This window comes from Malaclemys terrapin, chromosome 4 (genome assembly GCF_027887155.1).
Source record: "Malaclemys terrapin pileata isolate rMalTer1 chromosome 4, rMalTer1.hap1, whole genome shotgun sequence".
In the NCBI taxonomy this organism is placed as follows: Eukaryota; Metazoa; Chordata; order Testudines; family Emydidae; genus Malaclemys; species Malaclemys terrapin.
Genome location: NC_071508.1, coordinates 123,817,722 through 123,834,626, shown reverse-complemented (window position 1 = coordinate 123,834,626; position 16,905 = coordinate 123,817,722). Strand labels below are relative to the sequence as shown.

At 40.9% G+C, this 16,905-nt stretch overlaps 1 protein-coding gene across 1 annotated transcript in view; it reads left to right on the top strand.

The window, feature by feature from the left end:
- The first annotated feature begins 5,731 nt into the window (after positions 1 to 5,731).
- Positions 5,732 to 16,905, top strand: part of LGMN (legumain) — a 42,025-nt gene continuing 30,851 nt past the window's right edge. The window contains exons 1-2 of the mRNA XM_054026506.1: positions 5,732 to 5,839; positions 14,787 to 14,953. Of these exons, the coding sequence (XP_053882481.1) occupies positions 14,816 to 14,953 (138 nt within the window). The 5' untranslated portion in view covers positions 5,732 to 5,839; positions 14,787 to 14,815. The remainder of the gene's footprint in view (positions 5,840 to 14,786; positions 14,954 to 16,905) is intronic.

Sequence of the window (16,905 nt, the reverse complement as noted above, 5' to 3'; positions counted from 1 at the left end):
AGCTTGCGTTGATCTCCCTGTGTCTGATTTTAACTCTGTTATTATTTCCTTCAGAACTATGGGAATGTCAGTGAAGTCCCTTCTTATTTTTTCTGCATAAAAATGGACTTTGTTTCTTTGAATAACTAAAATCATCCATTCCCTGGATAATTTTGCTGTAAAAATGTAACCAGAACTAGATCTTAAGTCTTTTAAAGGGTGCTGGATGTCCAAGGGGACCAGGATCATCCTGTCTGACCTCTGCATGGATTCATGCAAGATAAGCAGTTTTGTATTTCTGCCACTTAGAACCATCTGCCAAAATCTTGTCTTGCTGATTTTATAAGGACAGACTCACCACGTTGCTTCATTAACCATGTGATTTTTCTGCCCTTCTCATATTGCATCTGACTTTGCTTTCAGAGTTTCATTGCCTCTTTTTATTTTGTTAATAAACACAAGTTATTGCAGGCCACTAACAAAGGGATGAGAACTCTGAAGGGCTCTCAAAACAAGTCAGGACAGACTAATGCAATATGAATATTTCTGCAGCTCAGGACTGGTTTTAGGCAATAATTTAGCCAAAGCACCCAACTTAACAACACTGTGATCCTGCCAAGACAGAGTTTGTTGACTTCAGGGCAGGGTGAAAGGCATAGCCATTCACCTAAGCACACTGGCTTGTGGGTGGCTATGAAGGCAATCTTTCAAATTTTAAGGAGGAGTTGGGGTGGATAACTTTTGTCTTTAACCCACCTATTTAGGCAATGTGTTGGTATTTTTGCTATGTAGATATGCAAATAGGCTTATGCAGTCAGCAGGGCTGTCTCTGGCTTTTTGGACGCCCCAAGCAGAAAAAAAAACAAAAACCAAAAAACTCTGCGGCGCGGCCGGAGCGTGGGTGCAGGGGGACCAGCTGGGAGGGTGGAGGGGGCGGGAGCGTGCAGGAGAGAGAGAGAGAGAATGGGGCGGCCAGGCTACAGCAGGGGTACTGCCACGCGACCCCTCCCGCTGCGCCGCCTCCTGCCGCGAGGGCTCTGCTCCAGTCAGCGGGAAGGGAAGGAAGAGGACTGCCCTGCAGGACGCTCTGGTTCTCCGCGCCGCAGCCCCCTACAGGGCGGCCAGAGCGGAAAAAAAAAAAAAAAAGCGGCCGTGCCGCCCTAGGATTGGGCAGAATGCCGCCTCGAACAATCTGCCGCCCCAAGCACCAGCTTGCACAGCTGGTGCCTGGAGCCGGCCCTGGCAGTCAGTCACCTTCATGCTACCTTCAATTTTTTTGTCCTGTAATGACAGCAGAAACAAACCTATAGTCATTTTTAACAGTATAAAATTAGTTGCTGAAGGTGCACATTAGTCTAGATTAGGTTAGGTAGAACTGCTATGGTCTGGGCTCTGAACTGTCCCAGGGGTCCTGTTATTGAATCAAATCAGAAAAGACTAATTTTAGTAGATAATGTGCTTTTTAAGCAGTGACATCAGCACAGTTACAATGGTCATAATTTTGTACCATTTTCCTGTTTGAAAATATTCAGTGACAATTTTCCCAACAAGTAAACAGGAAATATTTTTTTTATAGAAAGTCCCTGTAGGGTTTAAAAGGTACAGTCTCTAGAAAATTTTCTGTATAGATTGGCAAACTCACTAACTTCACATGCTGCTTTTTCAATTCATTCTATTAATGGTGTAAGCTAAGAATTTGGTTCAGTAAGACCTATGTTTGATTTGTGGCTCATGTCAGTCTCCCCCAGACTGAGAGGCGTCATATAGATAATCCCTGACCTATGGGAGGGTTGCTGCAGTAGAGCATACTCAACCTCAGGTTTGATATGTTTTTATAGCAGCCCTTCTAGTTGATTAAAAACAGCATTGATGGGTTCCCAATCCAATTCTCCTTAGCTGTAAGGATAGTGAGTTGGTACCATAACTATGTGTATGTTAGAACATCTTCAAGGCTACACCAGAAATGTGGAAGACTTCTTTGGGAGAGAGGTGGCAAATTATGCCATTGTCAGTCTCCAAAGCGTCATCCCAACTGTGGACTATAAAGCTGGGATGCAGAAGTGAGAATTCTGTTGGAATGAGATTTTCAGAAAAGGAAAATTTCAGGTAAATTATATAAACTTACCACACGACTGTGTACAATACCATACATGACAGTGTAGGACTTTCCATCCTGCATTTACTGAAACCTCATATGAAAGCTGCAGATAAGGGCTTTTTGTTTTTTAAGAGCAGATGCACATTGTGAGTAATTCAGTTCTGTTTTGGTCAGCAGTTTCAGAGTTTTCTAGCTAATTAGTAATTCACAGTTCTCAGTTCTCCAATAATCTCTGGCAACGTTGGTCTGGTGGACTGGAAATACACCCAAATGCACCAAGCGTTTGTCATGTGATGTCTGAGTGACAGCTGTGTTTGCTTTCCAGAACTGTCACAGCACAATTAGAATGTTTTATATGTATGATAGTCTTCCCCACTGACACACACATTCCTCTCTCTCTCTCTCTCTCTTCCGCTCCCCCTTCTCAAAACAGAGTATTTTTCTCACCAACCTGCCAACAGATGCACCTGTTTCATTGCTCCCCTTCCACTAGGTAGTGGTGGTCATGCTAGATTGTTAGCTCTCTTCCCTATCCCTTGTCAGATCTTTTAATTATTACACTGCTGCCTAAACATAGCTAAACATATTTGGAGCAATTCTAGCAAGAGTCACATTTAAGTATTTCATTCATCTTGGGCAAGGGTTTCAAATATTTATTATTAATTATTATTATTATTCTCATGCACAAAACCATCAAACTTGTTTTCTGCTGCTGTCTAAACCATGGATACAGGATCATACAACTATGTTAGAATAGTTGAGGTTTGACTCTCAAATCTCTCCCTCTTATTAACTTCAGTCTAATGTCTCCAGTGCTGTCTTGTGTATCTCATCCTGATTATCATGATTAGGGTGACAATATTTTCCCAAAGGGAAAATGGGACACCCCACGAGGCTGACCCAAGGCCCTGCCTCTAATCCCCCCCCGGCAAGGGCTGGCCCAAGCTCCCCCCGTGGCCTGCCCGCACAGGACCAGACTAAGACATGCCGCTCTCCCCCTCATGCGGGGCAGACCAATCCCCCCTGCTGCCTGCCCATGTGAGGGCAACTAGAGCCCTCTCCTTTCCCCCTGTGTGCCCTGGGCCGGTTCCAGACATCCTGCCGCCTGCCTATGTGGGGCTGGTCCAGCCCGAGCCACTGTCCTGAGCCCTCCCTCCCGCGCAGGGCTGGCATTGCCACTTGCCCCCCCTGCCACATTCCAACTGGACAAATGCCCAGTTTTGCCAAAAAAGTCGTGATGGCTGGGACAAGGCTTAAAAAAGGGACTGTCCTGGCCAAAATGGGACGTGTGGTCACACTAATCATAATGCCAATTCAGACATGGCAAAACTGCACACTCTCTTTCCTCTCAAATCCTCACCTCAGTGTCATCATTGACAATTCCATCATCTCTTTTACCAAGCTTGCACCTTCGGTGTGTAATTGGACTCTTCCTCTCTCCTTCTCCAAAAGTCAATCTATTGCCAAATCCTTCCATCTCCAAAATCTATCCTTTACTGCTCCATTCTTACCACAAAGTCCTGTCTATGCCTTAGTCCCTTCTTGCCTGGACTACACAAATCTCCTCCTCACTGGCATTCTTGATTCTCCCCTCACTCTCCTTTAGTCCCATGAAGACTTTGCTCTTAAGATTGATCTACCTCTCCTACACTCTACTGATGTTTCTCACTTAGCTTCCTCTCACCTGCTGCCTAATTGTAAATGAAGCTTCTTAAACATTTTAAAAACCTTATTTACTTTACATACAACAACAGTTTAGTTGTATATTATAGACTTATAGAAAGAGACCTTCTAAAAATGTTAAAATGTATTACTGGCACACAAAACCTTAAATTAGAGTGAATAAATGAAGACTCGGCACACCACTTCTGAAAGTTTGCCGACCCCTGATGTAGCTATTAGCTCCATTGGAAGCAACACACCTAAATCTCGGCATGCTTACCTGGTGTAACTCAAGTATAACAGAGAAACAATATGAAAAAGACCCTTGGACTTGAAATTATTGGGTTAAGCAAGGCACTCAACAGACACTAGATAGCAAGCATTCAACAGACACTAGAGCCAGAGGGTGTAGCTCAGGATACAAACCATAACCCTTGTAGTGCAAATTAAGCTCAAAATAACTTTTTTCTGTTCGAAAATAGTGTTGGAATTTGGCAGATCAGAGGGGTGACCTATGAGACACAATTAATCAATTTTAACAGTTTAGCCATAAAAGTTTGGGAGAAATGTGTCTGCTTGCCAAAGATATCAGCATCCAAAAAAGGATTATCTCTAACATTGGTTAACCATGACCTTTTAAATTCAAGATCAGGTGATCGGTTGAGACAGTTCAACCATACAGATTCCTCAGTTTTCTAACAAATTTCTGCCAAGGTCATAGCAGAATTAAAATTAGTTTTCTTGTATTCATGTTAATGGGTACTACAATGATCACAGATGGAGTCTGGAAAAAAAGATAATATACCTTCTTGAAAAGGGGAAGTGTGAATTTAAAGGCTACTGTACTTCAAAGGGGAAAATGGGCTTGTGGTGTTTTATGCTTTTTATGATGCAAAAAATAATATGAGCTTTTTAAAGTGTTTTTTCCATTAGAAATTCAGGTCTTGTGTAATTTAGACTCTACTGGGACAAGAAACCTAGTGAATAGCTATTATAATTTGAGTGAAAGCTGAGCAATTGAGAAGGCAAGGGAATCTTATCCCTAATCTACATAGACCAGATCTACATTAGACATTTTTGCTTGTATAACAATGTCCGTTGGTGATGTGAATTTTGATGAAATTTTTATACTGGCAAAAGGCCTAGTGTAGACAGTTATACTTCAAAAATGTGCTTTTTCTCATATAACTTATTTAGTTCGGGGAGCTGATATAAGCGATGCTGGCAAAAGCACATTTTTGCTGCTAGAAGTTGTCTACATTAGGACATTTGCCAGTATAGCTATATATATTTTTTGTAAAACTTTAAAGTTGAAAGTTTTCTGGTAGTTTTTGTTTTAATTTCTTAACACTTATTTAATTGAAGTACTAATATTCTGGGAAAGAACTTCTTTGTTAAAGATTCAAAGCTGCAACCCTTACATTGACTCAGCAAAGTTATAAGGTCTACAAACAGTTTTTGTACTAATTTAGCTATTTCAGTCTGGGATGTGATTCGGTTTTGTTTTTAAACCGAAAAAGGGAAGGGTGAATTTAAAGGCTACTATACTTCAAAAGGGAAAATGGGCTTGTGGTGGTTTATGCTTTTTTATGATGCAAAAAAATATATACTATGCTAGGGAAAATGGCATTTCCCTAAAATGTTCCTTAAAATAAAGTGTTGTCCCTCAATTTGCATGTGGTTTTCCCTTATTTCCACCCAACAACGACGGTCAGTTCAAGGGTGGGCTGTAGCCTAGATCTTACCCAGGTTGCGTTCTGAGTGGGTCACAACCATGTCGTGCCAAACTGTGCCGATCCCTTATATTTCACACAGAACATCCTAGCACTACGACTCCCAGCATGCATTGCACCGAGGGCCGTTGGCTTTGCTGCCGGAGGCAGAGCACAGCATTCTGGGAAGTGTAGTGTCCATTTGGACGGCCTCGGGCTGCGCCTCTGCGCTGACAGGATTGGCCGATGGCGCCGCCACTCACCCGTCTCCCCGCCCAGCTTGAGGCCGGCTGGCTCTATACAGTCCCCCCAGCCGTCAGCCGCAAATCACAGCAGCCGAGGTGCGTGTGAGGAGACAGGGGCGATTCCCGCCTAGTAGCTGGTCTGGGTAAGATCCGGCCCGGAGGGAGGCAGCGCTGCCTGGGCAGGCGAAGGGAAAGCAGCCTGCACCCTAGGCACGCGGGGCAGGGAGCGGGGGCAGAGCCGGGGGGGCTGGGCGGAGGGGAGCCCTTCTGGGGATCGGGGGGAAGAAATGGCTGTAGGGAGGGGGCGGGGGATGAGGGTCCTCGCCCTGCTGGGGGTCTGGGCACCAGCGGTCAGGGGTGCGCCAGGGATCGACCCTGTGCTGGGGGCCGGGGCACTGAACTGGGAAAGGGACAGAGCAAAGCTCCGGCCTGTCTGGTCATAGCAGCCCGCGGGAGGCACTGGGTACAGGTACGTTGTTGGCTTTCCTCAGCTCGCTATGGACCTAGACCACACAGAGTAGGCAGGGGATGGGGGTAATGTCTCATTCCCACTAGTACTGTACCAAGACCCCTTAAAATCAACAGGCTACAGCTAGTAGTCGTTGACCCACCAGCCAAGGAGTTTTATTCAAGTAGATGAGGGGCTAAGAGTAATTCTGCTTGTTAATTCCTGGGTGTCCATTTCAGTATCCAGCCTTTGTTAGTGGTAGTTGCATGAAACAAACCCATGACACAAGAAGGCATAAGTTGTTTTGAGTAGAGAAACATTTGATCAGCTACAAGATCCAGGTGCAGCAGTTCATACTGAGATAAGGAAATGGTAAGCAGGAACTGAAAGAAAACTGCACCTGCGACTTTCTTAAGGAAAATTTTGCACAAGAGAGTTGTGGGGAAGTCACTTAGGAGCCTGTTGTAAGTGATCAGTATCATTAGTAATAATAAATTCATACAACATTTTATGAGCACCACTGACTGACTTAAAAACTAGATCCACTTGACGTCTATTTGTTTCCAGTAGCACCCATCATGTGCTAGGCATCGAATAAACAAAGGAAGCCATAGTGCCTGTGCAATCTAAAAGTAGATGCAAGTGCAGAGGAAAAATATACAAATAAAGTGGTCAAACTGAGGAATAGCTTCAGCTTGAGCATTTGTTTTATGTTAAATATAAGGACCATCACCCGTTGCACCTCAGTCTAGCCGTTATTAGTCAGTTTCTCTTCTCATACTTAAAGTTGTTCATCAGCACAGATGAATGTGGAGAGAGGTACTGGCTTTGAAGAGCAGTTCAGGAAAAGCATTCCATGCATAAAGGGAAGGGCATAGAAGAAAGTGTGAACATTTTTGTAGGAGAAGCTGTCTCTTACTGTCCGGCATGCACAGATTTGGTCCTCTAGGACTGTGGTTCTCAACCAGGGGTACACATATCCCTGGGAATAGGCAGAGGTCTTCCAGGGGCTATATCAACTCATCTAGATATTTGCCTAGTTTTATAACAGGCTACATAAATGCATTAAGGAAGTCACTACAAAGTGAAGTTTCATATAGACAATGACTTGTTTATACTTCTCTATATACTATACACTGAAATGTAAGTACAATATTTATATTCCAATTGATTTTATAATTATATGGTGAAAAATGAAAAAGTAAGCAATTTTTCCGTAATAGTGTGCTCAGACACTTTTTTGTATTTTTGTCTGATTTTGTAAGCAAGTAGTTTTTTTAAGTGAGGTGAAACTTGGGGGTACGCAAGACAAATCAGTCTCCTGAAAGGGGTACAGTAGTCTGGAAAGGTTGAGAGCCACTGCTCTAGGATAAGGTTTTCATTGGAACACTAGTCAAAAGAATTAAAAATTTCCTGTATAGATAAAGTTGGAAATGCCCTATTGCACATAAATGCATTTATTTACAGTTGAGGTGGGCAGTATTAGCTTTATATGAAAATCTGTTAAACATTTATATTATAGTGCCCCAAACTCTAATCAGGATTGGACTGAACACTGTAGAAGTACACAGTATGACACTGTTCCTCCCCTGAAAAGTCTAAAATATAAAATGGCAAGACAAACAGTAATAAACAATCAGAAAAATGTTAAAAGTACAAAGTTTTCTAGTTACTTATTTCCCCAAACCACCCTCCTCGCTGATCAGGTGTCATAACCAACTTGTTCTACCATGGCTGACCAAAGTGCCTATCTTTTACCCTGTTCACGCTCAAAGAAATAGTGGTCTTGTTTACAGAATGATGCATAACACATTATATAAATAATTTCTGCATTGATATTTGTACCTGCAGCTTGGAGTGCGATTTCATGATAAAAAAATACTGACAGAATGTCCCTACATGTTAAGTATGTGAGTAGGTGGATTTGACAGCTGAACTGATTTCACTGAGACCTCGAGAAGTGTCATGTTACAACCTGGACTTCATAGGATCTTAAGAATAGGGCTAGTGGTTTGTCTCAGTCACAGGGAGGAGCTGCGGTCTCATTTTTGCTGGGAAATGGGGGCATGTCACTGTTCCTGCTGCTGTAGGAATGGATGAGCTAGCACTGGGATAGCAGTTTGAAGCAATTTTAATCTTAAGGTTAATTGTTAAATTGCTTTACACAATTTTTATTGTAAAATAAAGGCTGTCTTGATTAAAATGTGGACTGGAATACTTTCTATTTACTGTAAATATGGCCTTTGCACATTTTCAATGACTGTACCATTTTTTGCATAAATAACAAACCACTAATTCCAGTAATAATAAATTCATACATCAGTCACTAGCGGATTTAGTAAAGCTTCATGCAGTAACTATTGATTTCTAACCCCTTCCTCTACTGCTTGCAAAATTTTATATTTTTAAAAGGGAATTAAAGTGGGAAAATCTCCACTGAATTATAGAAATTAGGAGATTTGCTACATGCTGATTTCAGTATGAGCACTTGGCACTTCTGATCCAGTCACTTACCATAGAACCTCGGTTATGAACACGAGTTACGAATTGACCAGTCAACCACACATCTCATTTGGAACTGGATGTATGCGCAACCAGACAGCAGCAGAGACAAACAAAAGCAAATACAGTACAGCACTGTGTTAAATGTAAACTACTAAAAAAAGGAAAGTTTAAAAAAAAATTGAGGTAAGGAAACTGTTTCTGTGCTTGTTTTATTTAAATTAAGATGGTCAAAAGCAGCATTGTTCTTCTGCATAGTAAAGTTTAAAAGCTGTATTAAGTCAATGTTCAGTTGTAAACTTTTGAAAGACCCATAATGTTTTGTTCAGAGTTACGAACATTTCAGATTTACAAACAACCTCCATTCCTGAGATGTTTGTAACTGAGGTTCTGCTGTATTTGGGTGCTTAACTTTGGATGCCAACATGTCAAAATTTGGGTATTAGTTGCAGAATGAGTTTTATATGGCTCGTGTGTTGGGCCTTCCCCCAGTTCTCCTGGGAAACTCAGCACCTAGATACTATAGTGATTAGCACTATGAAAATACCTTCCAATGGAATGGAATTGTGACTTTATTTGTAAACAAGGTGGCCAGTGGATAATGAGAAAAGCAGCTGAAGTGAAGCAAATTACAGAAATATTTCCTAGATGATTGGAATTTTGAACTGACAGCTCAATTAGCGTAGAACTTAATCCAAGAAATTAAAAGCTGTTTAGAAAAACTAGATTCCTCCAGATCCAGTGTTTACTCACTAAATTCATTTAAAGAAAGCCAATTACTTATTTCATTTATAGTAGCTTTGCTATAGAGGCTATAGTTTGCCATATTTCAGCTAATGCATTAATAGAAAAACTAGTAAGTACAGTAGAACCTCAGTTACAAACCTCAGGAATGGAGGTTCATAACTCTGAAATATTTGTAACTCAGAACAAAACATTTTGGCTGTTCAAAAGTTTACAACTGAACATTGACTTAATACAGCATTGAAACTTTACTGTGCAGAAGAACAGTGCTGCTTTTAATCATGCTAATTTAAATGGAACAAGCACTGAAACAGTTTCCTTACCTTGTCACTTTTTAAAAAAAACTTTCCCTTTTTTAGTAGTTTGTTTAACACAGTCCTGTATTGTACAGTATCTGCTTTTTTTGTGCGTCTCTGCTGCTTGATTGCGTACTTCCAGTTTCAAATGAGGTGTGTGTGGTTGACCAGTTAGTTTGTAACTCTGGTTTTCGTAACTCTGGTGTTCTACTGTAGCTGTAAACAACTGCAATGTTTATCATTCTAAATATAGTGAAGACATCTTATAATGGGGTATTAAAATTCCTGTATCTAAGGTGACTAGGTAATTAGATCTAAATTATCACCATAATCTGGGTCACCTAGCACATCATCTGATCTTTGTGTGAATTTTAAACCCTTCAGGATAGAGACATACTGCACATAATGTGTATTCCCAAGGTTCTACTTTATTACTAGACTGAAAATTGCAGTTCTGTCTCTTTGTTTTTATTTAAAACAAATGAGGAACTTATTACAATTGTAATATGTTTGTGTACCTGTGAATCCTTGGTAATCAAACTAATTGAACAGGTTTCCTGTTGCAATTTGTGACCTGAAGGTATAGCATGTGACAAGGAATATTTTTTTCCTCACATTACTGGTCTGGTGTCCTCTTTCAACACAGCACAGAACACTGTCTTTTTAATCTACCTAACACCTTTCCAACAGTCTAGGCTTGTGCTTCAGACAAACATTTTTTAAAAGTTAGAATCAAGCAGTGACTTCGGTATAGCAGCTTTCTTTGTTACACATTTGCTGTTTGAGTTTGTTCTAAAAGCTATTCGGAAAACCCTGCAGATTTTAGCATTTGTAATTTTTTTTTTTTTTTTTTTTGCAATTTGCTAGTATTGCTCTGTCTAGTTTAATTACTTTTTTCTGTTCTAAATTTAAAACAAAGTGACTAAATCATGAAACAGAACAAGAAAGACAAATAGGACTGTTGAAAAGTAAACACTGCAAATGTTGTATAGAAATTAATCTCTATTTAAAAGTTAAGGTCTATTAGACATTGAGCTGATCTCCTTTCTGCTTTGAGATCTTGAATATGCCAATGACACTGCCTTGTTGACTCAGTTTGGTGAATCACTACAGTTGATGGCCAATCTGGTTGAGCAAGAAGCAGCACACATTGGTCTGCTTATTAATCCAGATAAAATTAAGTTCCTGGCCATTACCATCAAGCAGACTCCAGCTCCAGATTACAACCAGCTCAGTATTAACCTGTCAAGAGAGACGTTGAGCAGGTGGCAGCTTTTAAACATTTGGGTAGAGTTATAGATAGTGCTGCAGGGTGCTTGAAAGATGTAGACACATGTATAGCAGCAACTGCTGCCATGTTTTGGGCCCTTCAACAGGCTCTGTGGTGTGGTTGTGGCATCAAGCTTGCTGCAAAGCTGCAGATCTATAGAACCACTGTTATATAGACTGTCGTGTGGAAGTGGAAGGTGGGCACTGAAGAAAGCCAAAAACCACTCCTTTGAAGTTTTTGATTCTCGTAATCTTAGTCAGCTGCTTCATATCAAATAGCAGGACAAGATCAGAAATGAGGTTATTTGAAGCCAAGCCCAGCAACTGCCACTATCAGCACTGGTTTGGTTTTGATAGCTTTCTTGGACATTAATATGGAAATATTAGCATGAAGACCAACAAAATTCTGAAGCATGTGTAGCAACAAATACAACTATATGGCTGGTGATCATGTAGTCAGGAAAAGCTTTGGTGGTGTGACAAGATTGCCAGTGGTGGACAAATGTTGAATAGATCATTTTAAGCACCTTGCCAGAGATTGGTTTGGGTGGTGCTCAATTTGCCAGGAGGCCATAACACTTTGGATTTGCCATATTGTTGATAGGAATAGGCATTATTTGGTTTCCTCAATATAATTTACAGTGAAAAATTAATTTACATGTCCTAAATGCCCAGTCTTTGGTATCTTTTTCCCTGTACATGTCTGCCCAAGGCAGGTTCTAGAATAGCAGGCCTGGGGCCATGTTGCCCTCTAGTTATCCATGTAACAGTTATAGCACAGGATGATTATCAGCTCTATCTGAAAGGGGACCAGCATTAGAATGGGAGTAGTTTAGCCTTCATTCCCATTCAACTCCTTGGCTTGTCTACTGAGACTAACTCATGCCAATTATAGTGATGGTTTTTGATATGTCTGTTAGAAACTGGACAAGAGATCCACCACCTCATTTCACATAGGCCGCTGAGCAAGGATCAGATGATCTCAGTCACGATTGACATGACCTGGATTTGAACCAATGACCTACATCTATAGGAGAACTAAGTATTCTGTGAAAGGCTTAGTTTCTAATTTTTAATCCTCTCATCTATTTCCTCTCAGCAGTTGTCATAAACAAGAATCACTTATCTTGACTTATTAACATCATCTGGATGTTCTGCCTCAGTGAACAAATTAGGAAAAGTTTCCTGCAAAAAACAAATGCTGAGGTCTGAAGGATCTGTTAGCATGACATTTAACTGGTAGCATAGAATTAAACCCAAGTCGGTTAAATTTTAGGACTACCAGAGAAAGGAAGAGAGCCTGAGTATAGCTATAGTCCAAAAACCTCTGATCATGAAACCAAATTTGGCAGGGGATTGTAAGGCACCATGTAAACTTATGGTATTTCACAGATGAGTAAATATCTCTGCCTGGACCTCACATCTGTTGTTCACAGCACAATTATGTACTTTGTGTGCATGCTGTAAACATGGCATCTCTCCAAGACAATGGCTGTTCTGTTAAGATTAGCTCTTCAATTATGATATGTCTGAAACTTCTGAAGGGAGTGGCAAAATGGACAATTTACAGTTTTTGTAGGTGGGCTAGTTTGTGTTCCTGTAGAATGCAATAGGTGTTAAAACTATAACCATTCTAGTTGTAGACAAACTTTGCTTGTTAGTTCCTTATATGCTGAAGGAAGCAAAATATTTTTTTAGCTCATTAACAAAAGTTACTGCAATTGAATGAAGTAGCTAATAATTCAGTCTAATAAATCCTAAATAAATTTTAAGCATGCACTTCCGTGACACGTTTGCCTGCAGTGGTTTAAGCCATGGAGAGACAAATCACAAGTGTTCTAGGATCTAACAAGCTTTAGGAAGAAGGCAAAATAGTAACACTTCTTTGGCTTTGATTCCCTCTTACCCCTATCTCTGTATTGGAATTTGTCAACACAAAGGTCACAAGCACTTCAGGTTAATAAGAAATGATCCGATGTCATCCCCTGCACTTTGTGTGTGTCTGTCAGCCCATTAAAAGTTTTCCCTTCTCTTTTCAAAGGTATATTCTCTTTTGCTAAACTATTGACAGAATTATTGGTGGCCTGTAGAGCCAGTCTTGAAAAGGACTTGTGCTATGTGCCATTCACAAATGCTTCACCACCACACACTGCAATTTCAGAAGTGATGTTGGCTACTTTGCTTTTTTGGGATACTTTGGGTAGTCAGTGGGGCAGATGGTTTTGGTACAGTGAGGAACTGAAGCTGGTTTTGCCTAGTCAGTGATCTTGTAAAGGCATAATGGTGACATGCCCACTATCCAGTGTTAGTACAGACTACGGCTTGTGAGCTGGTGGTTTTGCTCCTCAGAAAGCAGTGCTGAAGCATACTGCCCCACCTCCACAACAACTTTATATACATAACAGTAGGGTTACCATATTTTGAGTGTCCAAAAAGAGGACACTCCACAGGGCCTCAGCCCCGCCCCCAGTCCCACCCCACCCAACTCCGCCCCTTCCCCAAAGTCCCCTCCCCTGCTTCCCGCGAACATTTGATTCGCGGGAAGCCTGAAGCAGGTAAGAGGGTGGGGGGAGGAGGCGCGGCCCAGTCTGGCTCCCCCGGCATCTCCAGCCTGGGTCGGCTCGGGCCCTGGGGTGCCGGCCTCGGGCCAGCCCCCGGCCCAGCACCCCCGGCCCCGCATGTCCCAATTTTCCCGGACATGTCCGGCTTTTGGGGATTTCCCCCCGGACGGGGATTTGAAGCCCAAAAAGCCGGACATGTCTGGGAAAATCTGGACGTATGGTAACCCTACATAGCAGTAATGTTTAGCTACCAAAAGTTGGTTTTGGTAACTGGATTATTGTAAAATGCTGTTTATTTAGGGTGGCTGGGGGGGAAGCATCTCCTCTTTTTTTTATGTTACACCAAAGGTGAATGATTATTATGAAAGAAAATAATTTGATTTACTAAATCACATTAGATGCAGCAGACTTGCGCTTTTGTGGCAAAAAATTATAGAATTATTTTGGTTTAATATGACCTACGCTGTTTATAGCATACTGATTTGGTAGCACCTTGCACCAACATAAAGGATTACATGGTGCAGAGCAACAGAATTTCTATTTCTCCCCCAAAACAGTAACACTACTTCCTTCTGCCTCTTCTAGCTGAGTGTTTTGGAAAGCGCTGTGAAGGGTGAATTGACACTTTGTGCCTGCATTGCTGCATAGCAGCTGTGATGCTGCTCATTGGCTGCTCCTTTCCCAGTTGTAAATTGAAGTTCTCCAAGCTCTTCTCCCCAAACAGGAAGTGGAATTGATGTCTGCCTTTCTGGCTGGCACCACCACCAGGGATTGAAGTGGGGATTTCCAGAACCGACAGTATTTGACCTAAAGAGCCCATACTCCTAGCTGGGGCTCATATGCTCCGTGGTGGGGAAGACATCCTGGAACATACTCACCAGTGAATTACATAAGCAGGGACTGAAGAAACAACACATTTTTCATTCTATTTTATGAAAAGTCTGATGGGTTTTATTTCAGAAGATCTTTATCTGTAAAATTTGGTTGATAGTAATACTCATTTCACATGTATGGGTCCTAACCAATTTACTAGCTATTGTAGAACAAAATATCCAAGTCTTTTGGCTTCATTTATTTTGGTCCATTTCAGATTAATTTGTATTCCTTCAAAGGCTTTTATTCTAGGTAATGGTATTTTCACTTCAATGTCAAACTAATAGGAACTGAGTCTCACCTGCATTGCGATGTGCTATATTTTTAAAATGCAGAAATTGCTGTTTTGGCTTTATTCTGCTGTCTTCTGACCTAGTCTTTCAAATTTATTCCTTAGTTTCTGGAGTTGTGGAGTAAAGAAAGAAAATGATTTTGAAAGCAATTGTATTGCTAGGCTGTATCTTGGGAATCAGCACATTTCCTCTCGAAGATCCTGAAGATGGAGGCAAGCACTGGATTGTCATTGTAGCAGGGTCAAATGGCTGGTACAATTACAGACACCAGGTAAGAATGACCTGTCCAGTTCATTGACATTTTTAGGAGTGTTTCATGGAATATTATACAAATACCAGTCACTGAGCAATGTAGTTTCTTCAAATACCTGTCTCATAAACTTAGTTAAATGCTCAAACATCAGAAGTATTTACTGTGGTATGTAACTATCACTTAAATTAGCTTCTGTACCAGATGACTGGAGGATAGGTAGTGTGACACCAATTTTTAAAATAGGCTCCAGAGGCAATCCTGGCAATTACAGGCCAGTAAGACTAACTTCAGTACCAGGCAAGTTAGTTGAAACTATAGTAAAGAACAGAATTATCACACACAGATGAATATGATATGTTGGAGAAGAGTCAACATGGTTAAAAGACAGGAAACAAAGAGTAAGAATAAAAAGAGACAGTTTTCAGAATGGAGAGAGGTAAATAGTGGTGGTCTCCAGGGATTTGTACTGGGACCAGTACTGTTCACCATTCATACATGATCTGGGAAAAGGAGTAAACAGTCAGGTGGCAAAATTTGAAGACCATACAAAATTACTTATGATAGTTAGGTTCAAAGCAGATTTACAAAGGGATGTCACCAAACTAGGTGACTGGGCAATAAAATGGCAGATAAAATTCACTGATAAATGCAAAGTAGCAGATTGGAAAACATCATCCAACTATACATACAAAATGATGGGATCTAAATTAGCTGTTATCACTCAAATGTTGGTGTCATTGCGGATAGTTCTCTGAAAACATCTGGTCAGTGTGAAGTGGCAGTCAAAAAGCTAACACAATGTTGGGAGCCATTAGGAAAGGGATAGATAATAAGACAAAAAATATCATAATGCCGCTATATAAATACATGGTGCACCCACACTTTGAATACTGCGCACAGTTCTGGTTTTCCCATTTCAAAAAGATATATTGGAATTGGAAAAGGTACAGAGATGGTCAAAAGTGATTAAGGGTATGGAATATCTTCCATATGAGGAGAGAGTAAAAAAAGACTATTCGGCTTGGAAAAGAGATAACTAAGGGGGAGGGAATATGCTAGAGGTCTATAAAATCATGAACGGTGTGGAGAAACTGAATAAAGAAAGTGTTATTTAGTCCTTCACATAACACAAGAACTAGGGGTCATTCAATGAAATAACTAGGCAGCAGGTTTAAAACAAACAAAAGGCAGTACTTCACACAACGCACAATCAACCTATGGAATTTGTTATTGGGGGATGTTGTGAAGGCCAAAAGAATAACTGGGTTTAAAAAAGCTATACAAGTTCATGGAGGATAGGTCCATCAATGGCTATTAACCAAGATTGGCCAGGGATGCAACCCCAGGCTCTGGGTGTCCCTAGCCTCTGAATGCCAGAAGCTACGTGCTGGGATGACGGGATGGATCACGTGATAATTGTCCTGTTCTATTCATTCCATCTGAAGCACCTGGCATCGGCCACTATCAGAAGACCTGGGCTAGATGGACCATTGGTCTGACCCAGGATGGCCATTCTTATGTTCCTATGTAAGTGTTGAATTAGTCTGGGCACAAAAAAAATTCTGCTTTCATCTCCCTTTCAGTTCCAGATTAACAGATGTTTCCTTTTGTCATGTATTTGTTTAATTTGGAATGTTTTTTTCCCTGAAACTAAGTAAAATGCATAAATAAACTTTACTAATTTAAAAGCCAATCTCTACTTGATCTTTCCTATTATCATTCTAACCCTCCAACAACTTTCCACTGTTGCTTTTACTTTATTTTCTTGCTCAGCCCTCTTCTTTCTTGACTTGACAAGCCAGAATAGCGTCCTCCTCTTTAAAAAAATAAATAAATAAATAAATAAAGGTCAGAGAAGGCCATTATCATCATCTTGTCTGTCTTCCTAGCAGGTCATAAAATTTCACTCAGCCATTACTGCATCAAATTAAATAACAGATGATTGAACTAGAGCAGGTTTTTCTGAAAGC